Raw genomic sequence first — 10,789 nt, 5'->3', positions numbered from 1 at the left:
AAAAGTTATTACTGCGTCTCTCCAAAAAATTTGTAACATGGAAATTGTGGGCACCATCTGAGCTCCTTAAAAAACTAACACTTTCTGTGCTAACCATCCGGCACACCTCAAGTCACACTGCAGTTAACTCTACTCGCTAGAGCTAACAGCATGGCACCTTGAGCTGCGGCGGTCAGTCCAGGAAGAATTTCGTAACGAATATACAATAGCTTGAGACCGAATATTCTACAGTCATTTCACCTTTAATCCATATCTGGAAGCCAATGGTTAGTGGCGTGCAATGTTAACGAATTCTGAATGTCAAACGACTCCATAAGTCTGCATGCTTACTATTGGTACCGTATTATCTCTAATATCAGCACGGTCCTTTATTTTTTCAATGTACCTCCGCCCCGTGCTATTATTGGAGACGTTCCTTTACTGGAGACTGTTCCATTATTATTTCAACCTCATTTCAGAGGCATGTTGCCATGCCAAATTCATGTCAGACACACACATTTCAGGGTTTTTTTCCGCCGGTACAGATAATGAATGTACACAGTGTGCTTATAATGGAGACTGAGCACTTTATTTTCACTTTATTTTTCGAATGCCGCCCCAAGGTGTTCTATCGGAGACGTGCTATTATTGGAGACTGTGCTCATATTAGAGATAATACTGTATGTGACTTACATGTGCACTGGGGTCCATAGAACAGAGGATGACACTGGCAATGATAGGAGGCGTTCTTCAGCTGGCAGTAGCCATTCTTACTACAGCCAATGCAAGAGTCTGCGCAGCACGTCAACAATAACAATACCCACCCACATCCACACCCACACACCCAACACCCACAAATACACACGCACAAACACACACACACACACATACGCCCACATACACACAAATACACACACCCACACACACATATATCCACACACACACACACACACGCACACACACACCGCCACCACCACCACCACCACCACCACCACCACCACCACCACCACCACCACCACCACCACCACCACCACCACCACCACCACCACCACCACCACCACCACCACCACCACCACCACCACCACCACCACCACCACCACCACCACCACCACCACCACCACCACCACCACCACCACCACCACCACCACCACCACCACCACCACCACCACCACCACCACCACCACCACCACCACCACCACCACCACCACCACCACCACCACCACCACCACCACCACCACCACCACCACCACCACCACCACCACCACCACCACCACCACCACCACCACCACCACCACCACCACCACCACCACCACCACCACCACCACCACCACCACCACCACCACCACCACCACCACCACCACCACCACCACCAGCAGCAGCAAAAAAACTGCATTAACAACAACAACAACAACATCCACCCAGACTGACAGCAAAGAGTTTGTACAGTCAACTTCACTAACAACGACTGCGGTTATAACGATATTTGGCGAATAACGACAGAATTCCATGCCCAGAGAAAGTCCCATCCAACTTAATACATATGATGAGACTTCGGGTACAAGGACATTTCGCAAATAAGGACACTTTTCTGATGCCCCCGCCGAGTGTCGTTATATGCAAAGTTAACTGTACAGCACAAGTTGAGATCAATACAGATGCACCGCTGAAATGACTACAAAGTCAGTTCCTGTTATAAACCGAGGTACGTGTACCGTGAATTTGGTCCACCCGCGGCAGAGGCTTTTTAGTAGACAAATCAAGGACATGCACACATTATTTGATTTCTTCATTCTATACTACATTTTGGCTGTTGGTAACACACCACCACATACTGAATCCATTCCGAGCCTTTGAGCTTAGGTATTTTTGCAAGCTTTTGATCATTAACTAACATGACATGTTAATTAATGATCAAAAGCTTGCAAAAATACTAGGGCTCAAACGGTCACGGTTTTACCCCTGACGGTTAACTGCTAAGCTAACGGTCGGTTAACCGGTTATAACCTATAAGCCACGGCAATCCTGCGGACTCTTTTTTAACCGTGTATTTGACTATACTCATTCAAAAATGTACCCTATTCAGTACAACGCACACATGTACATTCTCTTGCATGCTCATTCATACATACTCGCACACCAAGAGACCAGATATGACCGAGTTGACAGCCCAGAAATTGCGTACGCGTGCGACAGCCCGCGAAAGTGCACACTTTGCAACGACCTGATACTTGAAAAATTGACTGAAAAGTTACTGCGTAACCGTTATCTTTATCTGTTAAACGTTAATTCTTCGTAACCGGTCTGCAACCGGTTAATCGTTTGAGCCCTAAAAAATACCTTGTATCATTGCGAAACTCGGCGAGCCAGTTTTGCAACAGATCAATAACTTCGTCAGCGGTGCACTCTAGGCATGGGCGGGTAATGCTAGTTATTTGCTGCGATAATGCTAAAGGCAATGCTCATAATATGAGGATATAATGCCACTTATAATGCTCACACTACTCCATAATGCCAGTTTGAAAGTTGGAGAAGTCGATTTAAGAATGCCGTCTTGGATCAAGGCCAAAGCGTAGAAGAAAAAAACTTAAACAGCAGTGAGCATGTTGTCTGAAACAATCCACTGAGAAGGTTGATTTGCAACGTCAAGTCTCCGGACGAAGCCGGACGGGTTCAGATGCACGATTTTTCGGAACTGGACGTAGCCAGCTTCATGCATGACACCGTTGTCGACCGGCAATTATGCTTGTAATGCCAATTTTGCATGCGAAATGGTGTTATAATGCCAGCATTATGCGACCTGGGAAAAAGCCATAATGCTAGCATTACTCGCCCATGCCTAGTGCAATCAGCCACCTTGATACAGCAACCAAGCGCATTGCTGTGCAAGATCGGATGACAAAATGAACGAAGTGAAACAAATTCCGTCCAACTCAAGGTAAATATTTCAAGGATACAATTCATCAGATCTGTATACATTGATTTCCAAACATAAAGGGTATAGCTGAAATTGTTTTGTCATATATAGCAAGGCATTGCAGCAACAGGTCACAACATTCGTTAGGTGGAATGGCCCCTGAATCCCCAACCCGGCCGTTACGATCACAGCTGCTTTACCAACAGAGAATACTGGACTCATCAGCTGTATAGCTATGGCAGTGTTGATCGTACTATTTAGAATACCGTACTCACGCAATTAGAGCCCTCCCTTGAATAGTGCCCCAGTCTCTTAGAGAAAGTGAAAAAATAAAGCCCTCTCATGAATAGTGCCCCCCCCCCCCCAGGCTTGTAGCCAAGCAAGTGCAAGTTTGGTGTTCTTTTAGTAATGTTCTTGTCCATGTTACTGAACTGGTGGTTTCAGGTTCTTGTTGCCCATTCTGTCGAGTCGTGATAGTTTACAGTAAACTTTAGGCTCTGTTTTTCTTTGCCTTCTTTGTTCTATGCTGAATCACGTGCATGTACATGTGAATGTAGCAGCATTGAAAAGATAGTGCCCTCGCTTCAATAGTGCCCTTTCTTGAATAATGCCCCATCTGTGATGGACATTGAAAAAATAGTGCCCACTCTTGAATAGTGCCCCATCTGTGATGGACATTGAAAAAAATAGTGCCCCAGGGGCACTAATCACACAAATACGGTATTCATTTATTCATCCGATAACTGCAAGTGGGCAAATAAATGATGAATTTGACTTTTTCGATTTCATGCTTCGTTCATCTAGCATGCGAAATCATGAGAAGAAATGTGCATTTTCTCAAAACATGACCTCAGTACTAGACTGGTTCCGGGAATGCAGTGCGTCTCGTCGTGACTTTTTTTACACCTAGAACATTGCTTTCATTTGCTTTGACTGTAAAATTGATAGAGATACCTTAGTGAGGGTCACGCTTCCTGGTTCCCTGAGTGGGCGTATTTAGGCAGGTTTTGGGCAAGTTTAGGCAGGTTTGGGGCAAGCTTAGGCAGATTTGGGCAGGTTTAGACAGGTTTTTCTGTGCGTTGGAGATTAGAGCTCACCTTTAATGTCACAGAGTTGACCATGCCACCCAGGAGGACAAGTGCAGTTGTATGCAACATGACCATTCACACATGTCGCTCCGTTTTGACACAGATGGTTGGCACAAGCGTTTGCTAGAGCTACAAGATGTAAGTGTGTGACCAGCAAAACCGGAGAGGCGAGAGAACACACACACATGCACGTACGCACACACATACAGATAGACAGACATAATAATTATAATTATATGCACACACACATACATGTACAGACACACACGGTGCATGCACACACTTGCACAAACACATAAACATACAAGCATTACACATAGACACACAGACTCACAGACACGCACACACACACACACACACAAACACACAAACAAACACACACACACACACAGATAAACCCAGAAACATTTCATGCAAACAGAACACACAGGAACCAGTGCAGGGTGTAGCAAAACTCGGCGGGTTTCACCATAATCTCGCCGAAATTAAGTAGCAGCCTCAAGTATGTAGTAAAAAAGTAAAAGTAAATTGTCGTGTCCGTTCTCGAAGGGAACTCACGACGGCCGCTAACACCCGGTAAACCCTAGCGGCAGATGCAACGCCTAACGGTGAGGGTGAGGGGATAAGTCTCACAACCACAGGCACAAGTGCTGAAACCCCCATTAGCTGCATCCATGCTCCCCTTGGGCCTGGCCATAAGTTCCTAGTTGACTGTGAGTAGCAGCACGGCTGGAAAAACTGCCCCCACACGAGTCCCAGGCAAGACTTGAACCAGGTACCTCTCGCATCTCAATCATGGTCTTTGACCAACCCTCTGTGCCTGCCCGGTAAGCCGTGACAAAAGATCTCAGCAGGACAATCACGTCGGTTATTGTGAAATGAAGCCAAATACTACGATGGAATACAGCTATGAACAGTAGCAGATGCCCACGCGGCAAAAAATTGATTTTGAGTAGTTTGAACAATTTAGTACCACGATCCAACTTTCAAGCGCCATATCTTTTATTATCGTTCCTGCTATCGCTAAAGCGATTACACCGTTGGAAAGCTTGGAGCTTCCTCTTCGATCTCCATATTTCGATATTTGCCGCGAAAAGGATAAAAACAATGGAGTCACGACAGTTTTACGGTGTGCACAAAATATCATACTTTAATGACTGATGCACTGCAAAGGGTTAAATTATTTTAAGGCTACCCTTGAATTAAAAAAAACCAATTCAAGTCTTAGAATTGCGATCAACAGAACGAGCTGAAGCGACATTTCACAAAAGGCTTTTATTGTATTCAAAAAACGAGTGGATACGAAGGCAGTGAAGAACATGGAAGAAAGAACTGAACACCACAGGGACAGACACCAGTGTTCAGACACCGTGTCAGAAACGAAACGTTATACGCGACATTACGGCAGTAGAAACGTTTCCTCAGCACAGCATTCAGCAAATCTATCTGATTTTGTGTGTACCTCAATCTGAAATATGTAAATAGGTGTCGAGGCGACAATAGTTTTAGAATTGCGATCAACAGAATGAGCTGAACCGACATTTCACAAAGGCTTTTATTGTATTCAAAAAACGTCCCTGTGGTGTTCAGTTTTTTCTTCCATGTTCTTCACTGCCTTCGTATCCACTCGTTTTTTGAATACAATAAAAGCCTTTGTGAAATGTCGGTTCAGCTCGTTCTGTTGATCGCAATTCTAAAACTATTGTCGCCTCGACGCCTATTTACATATTTCAAGTCTGGTAGTGCATGTAGTGGTACACGGAAGTAGTTATGAAGTTATGAAGTTATGAAGTTATGTAGTTATGGGTAATCTTGCATGCATGTACAAATTAGGGTCCAGCGGATTCTGCCGGCAGAAAAATTGGCAGAATTCGGTACTTTTTCTGGAACGTTTCATGCATGTTTGGTATGTGGATAAAGAATGGAGCAGAATTCGAGGAAATGGCCGCCATAAGGTTTGTATGGTTCTGCCAATTTCACTGCTTTTTGAGCAGAATCCGCCGGTCCAGAGTACAAAATCGAGAATGCCATGTACATGTCTGTGGAGTTGGAGAGTATAGTAGTGCAAGTGCCATGCACTTTTTTCTTTTTTGGAACATGGAAATAGTGGGCACAAGTTATGCGATCGAGTCATGACTTGTGCCCAAAATTTCCATGTGATTTCCATGTGACCTTTGTTGTCCAACTCTCAGTGTGATGATGATTTCTGAGGATTATCACATGAAACCGACGTTCAAATCTTAACATAATATTATTATTGTTCCATTTTTCTCGTGGTATGAGTGCGTTCACTTTACTTTTATCCACATTAGGTTTCTTGTCTCCACGCCGACTTTTTAGCCATAACTTCCATGTTACAATTTTTTTTGGTGCCACGTATCGAATTTATCCTTACACCGAAAGGTCAGGGATTGGCTGTTAGCGGAATTTACAACACCGAAAATAAGCTGATATACAGTACAGTCAACTTGGCTAATAACGACTGCTGATATAACGACAATTCGCGAATAACGACCGAATTTCCATGCCCGGAGCAAAGTCCCATCTAACTGTATACATTTAACTTCGGATATAACGACTATCTGAATAACGACAATTCGCGAATAGCGACATGCTTTTAGTGTCCGGAGATCATATTCACTGCTTGAATAACGACTTTCTGGGCTTTTGACAGCTATTTCAAGTACATGTACCTGTCATGCAGAGGTACCAGAACCTATAGCTATGGTGATGGATAAAGATAAGAAAATGCAGCCAAGGGGGGGGGGGGCTGGCTTTTTCTTGCTTTTTTATTTTGCTTCAAAAGTGTTGGATTTACCAGCACACCTACATGCATGTAGTTGTACATGATAGTACAGTAATCATCATACATGTACATGTCCCTGGCCCCGTAGATGGCTCAAAAAGGCATATTTTTCAATTTATTTCCCTTGCATATTGAATTTTTTAGTTCCTTTCAACTGCAATATGAAAATAAAGTACACATTGACATAGCGCAAGAAAAGAGCTTGATTTTGATATGCATGTCATACTATACAAAATGGGTTCACATACATTCAAATGGGACTTCGGATATAAGGACACTTCGCGAATAAGGACACTTTTCTGATGCCCCGCCGAATGTCATTATTCGCGAAGTTGACTGTACACTGCTTGAAGATAGGACTTTATACTTACAAGTGCAGTTTCGACTTGGATTATCAAATCCCGCAGGGCAATCACAATAGTACGAACCTGGCATGTTGACACACTGCGTTGTGGGGTAAGTGCAGTTTACTGCTGGACTTACTTCCGTGCACTCATCAACTGTAGCCACAGGAGTAGAGAAGACACACAATCCAGCGGAAACAGTAGAAGCGTGATCACCATGCGTGCGTGAGTGTCGGCAAAGCCCGCATCCCTGGTTTCGACGGTATTGATACATTGGTGTGGCTAACATCTTGAGATTGTCAAGCCGTTTATACTCGTACATACATCTGAGCCAATTTTAACGCTGACTTTCCATGCCATTAAGCATTTCCTCTTAGGAGGCTATTACAGGATGGCTACTGGCTAGTTGGCCAAAATGTGAAGAATTTTCTCTCCTCAAAGCTACCTAGAAAGTACCTCTAGTCTTTTCTACAAAGGCTGTTCATCGCTGTATCCCGGCCTGTTTCTTTTCCAATCGCCTTTTTCCGCGACAATTTGCAACAGGCTTCAGGTGGCTAAGATGGTTGCCGCACATCTGACACATCGACACGTGTTCATGAGGGAAGGAAACGTAGCGCCTCGTGTACTTTAACTACATGTACAGGAAAACCTGGTGTGTAGAACTGCCCGTGCAGGGGAACACGGTCGTTAAGAGCAGGTGGTCGCTAAACACAGAGGTTGCTTACACCAGGTTTTACTGTTCCGGTTAATCAACTGATGCTACCTCATAGCCTCATATGGTCACTATCATTGATAGCATCTCTCTTATTGGCCAGTGCCCATAGTGAACAATGATAATAGTAATAAATCCAGCAAACACTCTGTGTGCAGTGTGCTGTACTACATGTCGATTTCCACATTCCAATGTGCAAACAGTTTCATGTGCGTGTGTGAGGATTCGACTGGTAGCGCACATGCCTGTTGCCTCGATTTGGGAAAGAAGTCTCCCCCGCACCTAGTTCGTGATAAGGACGGCTCACCAGGTGTGCAGGAATGGACTTGGATGGAGAACCAAGTATTAATTTATAAAAAAGAAAGATGGAGCAAGGAACTACAAGCTACGCTATAATGTCCACTGACACCACTGATACCACTGACACCACCTGTTACTAAACAATCAATGCACGACACTGACCACAAGATGTGTGGAATGTTGCTTTGCGTCCTTGAATTGTGGTTTGACCCTGTAGGCTTTCCCCAAATCGGCCCGTTTTTCGCCTATTCGGCTCTTCGCTTAGCTCAAAAATACATGAGATTCGGCTGCAAAATCAGCTTGTTCGAAAATCGGCTGCAAAATTGGAATAATTATATTGGGAAATCGGCTAAAAGAATTGTTGGCATATTGGCTTAAAAATTGGTGAGATGTTGGAAATACAGCTCTGCTAGATGGAACTGATCAGAACTGTACGTTGTAGTTTAGTGTTTTACCAGTGACAATCTTCCTAATGGCTTATTAATTTTGTGTTTGAGAGGAGGTCAAAGGACACGAGTCACACGATCGTACGACCTCAACGCACTTATACTACAAGTACTGAAGTAGAGAGCTCGAACGGTCATGCCTGCAGAAAAATCAATCGCTCCTAGACGGACTTTGCCACAACATTAAATTTTGCTAGATTTTCGGCGATTCTCAAAGGAATCCTCTACAATAGGCAAAAAGCTTAGCGATTTTTGTAAGTCCCGTTTTTGGCGAATAGTACGGCTGGCCGATTTGGGGAAAGCCTATTTGACCGTATTGTCCAATGGTCTTGCCAGTATCGTCATCGACATGCATGAACATCTGCCAACGTCCTTCATAGCTGAGACTTTATCTTGGTTGCGCTCACCTTCTCCTCCTTATGTACATACAAACAAAGGGGAGGGAGGTGAGACAGAGGGACGGAGGCAGATGAGGTGGGAGGATGCTTGCTCAGTCTCTAACCAAGCCAAGCGCACATCATCTTCCAGTGCATGTGCACACTGGTGAGCTAAAAATAGAACAAACTTGTAGAAGAAGTCAGATCTTGAAACGATGCGGCTTGCCAATGTAGAGTGTTGCAGACAAATTAAGACTATCCAAGGCAGTAATCCCAGGATTCGCGGTGATCCGATCAATAAAGAGATACTTCAGTGGATATGAACAGTGCTCATGAATACCTCTGCTGTGCTCGAATCGGGTGGTCAACGTTTCGAAATTTGGTTTGACCATGGAAAACCTCAGTGGAAAGCCCAGACCACATGCCATGGTGTTGATAGCATCACAGGCTGTGAGAATCAACTTACCATCGTCTTCGCAGTATTCTCCGGACCAGGAGCTGGAACAATTGCATGACATATAGTATGATGTATCATTCATGCCCTCCATCCGGTTTCCGCTGGCGTGTTTTAGACAAACACCCCCATTCTTGCATGGAGTGTTGAAGCAGATATCTAGAGAGCATGCAGCCAGTGAAGCAGAGTACATGAAGATCTGATACGCAAAACACGCCAAATTTGAGAAATCTGAGATTTCCAGCTCAGTGTAATGAAAAGGTCTAGGGGCTCCGCTAGCCAAAATTTCACATGCAAAACCTGACCAGAACCATCAATTTTCTAAACTGGAAACCAAAATTTGGATTTGGTACAAACGTTGCATGAAAATGTATCATTTTTAGCCATTATCCGAAAAGTGATGAATGGATTTATGCGGTTTTGTAAGTACATGTAACACCGGAAACATTCCAGTGCTCTCTCCAGGACACCTGAGTGGGTAAGTTTCGGGAGGAATGGAGGGACGGGGGGGGGGGGGGGAGCAATAGTCCCAAGCAGACTGACACTGTACAACCATGCGATTATCATTATACGACAAGCTGGGTTCATATTGGCGGGGGAGGGGAGGGGTCTGAGTATGGAACGAAAACAAAAACACATTTGCGACCATCCTTAACTTGCTCGGAGCAATAATGCAGGTTGTGCCATGCTTATCAATGTTTATTGTTGTTGGCACAGGACTAGGTGTGCATACAACACCCGCCATCTTGCACAGGATCAGGTGACACTGGTGTGCACAAGACACATAACATCCTCCAGAGAATCACGGTGCACAAGACACGTAACATATCCTGCTCAGCGTCATCCTTCCTGTGGAGTGAGTACTGTTGCCGATGCGGTGGTGGTGGTGGTGGTGGTGATGACGGGGGGGGGGGGGGGGGGGTGAGGGGGAGGGGATTATGTTACTAGAAAGAGGTGCTTCAGCAACGTTTTCTTGGCCTCTTGTTGTAAGAGTTATTCTTACTGGGGCCGGACAGAGGTACATGTGAGAGTTTTTATCCTCACGATGGCCTTTGGCCAATAAGGGGGCGTTCGTTTTTGATCTACAGGTTTGGGTAGAAACTACTTCTTTGAGTAGAGGTGTTCGTTTTTTGAAAAAAATTCTACTCAAAAGGGTAGATTCTACTGTCCTCTACCGGCTCTACCAGGAAAAAGTTGGTAGAATCCGGTAGAAGTTGGTAGAGCTACGGGATTTCCAGCAAGATCAAGGATTTGTACACAACTCCATACAAAAAAAGAAACATTTCACGTACACACTGTGTAAACTACTAGATCCGGTAAAACACCGTTCGTACACTTACCTCTACCATCTACCTCTATCGGTAGAGTG

The 10,789-nt window shown here is 44.6% G+C and overlaps 1 protein-coding gene across 1 annotated transcript in view; it reads right to left on the bottom strand.

The window, feature by feature from the left end:
- The window catches only part of LOC135826715 (slit homolog 3 protein-like), a 95,812-nt gene that overhangs the window by 21,423 nt on the left and 63,600 nt on the right, over positions 1 to 10,789 (bottom strand). The window contains exons 17-20 of the mRNA XM_065339316.1: positions 9,433 to 9,579; positions 7,159 to 7,287; positions 3,991 to 4,110; positions 673 to 771 (exon numbers count right to left, since the gene is read on the bottom strand). Of these exons, the coding sequence (XP_065195388.1) occupies positions 673 to 771; positions 3,991 to 4,110; positions 7,159 to 7,287; positions 9,433 to 9,579 (495 nt within the window). The remainder of the gene's footprint in view (positions 1 to 672; positions 772 to 3,990; positions 4,111 to 7,158; positions 7,288 to 9,432; positions 9,580 to 10,789) is intronic.

The sequence above is a fragment of the Sycon ciliatum genome, chromosome 10, assembly GCF_964019385.1.
Source record: "Sycon ciliatum chromosome 10, ocSycCili1.1, whole genome shotgun sequence".
Classification (NCBI taxonomy): domain Eukaryota; kingdom Metazoa; phylum Porifera; class Calcarea; order Leucosolenida; family Sycettidae; genus Sycon; species Sycon ciliatum.
The sequence above is the reverse complement of the archived record's forward strand: the minus strand, read 5'-3'. Positions and strand labels throughout refer to the sequence as shown.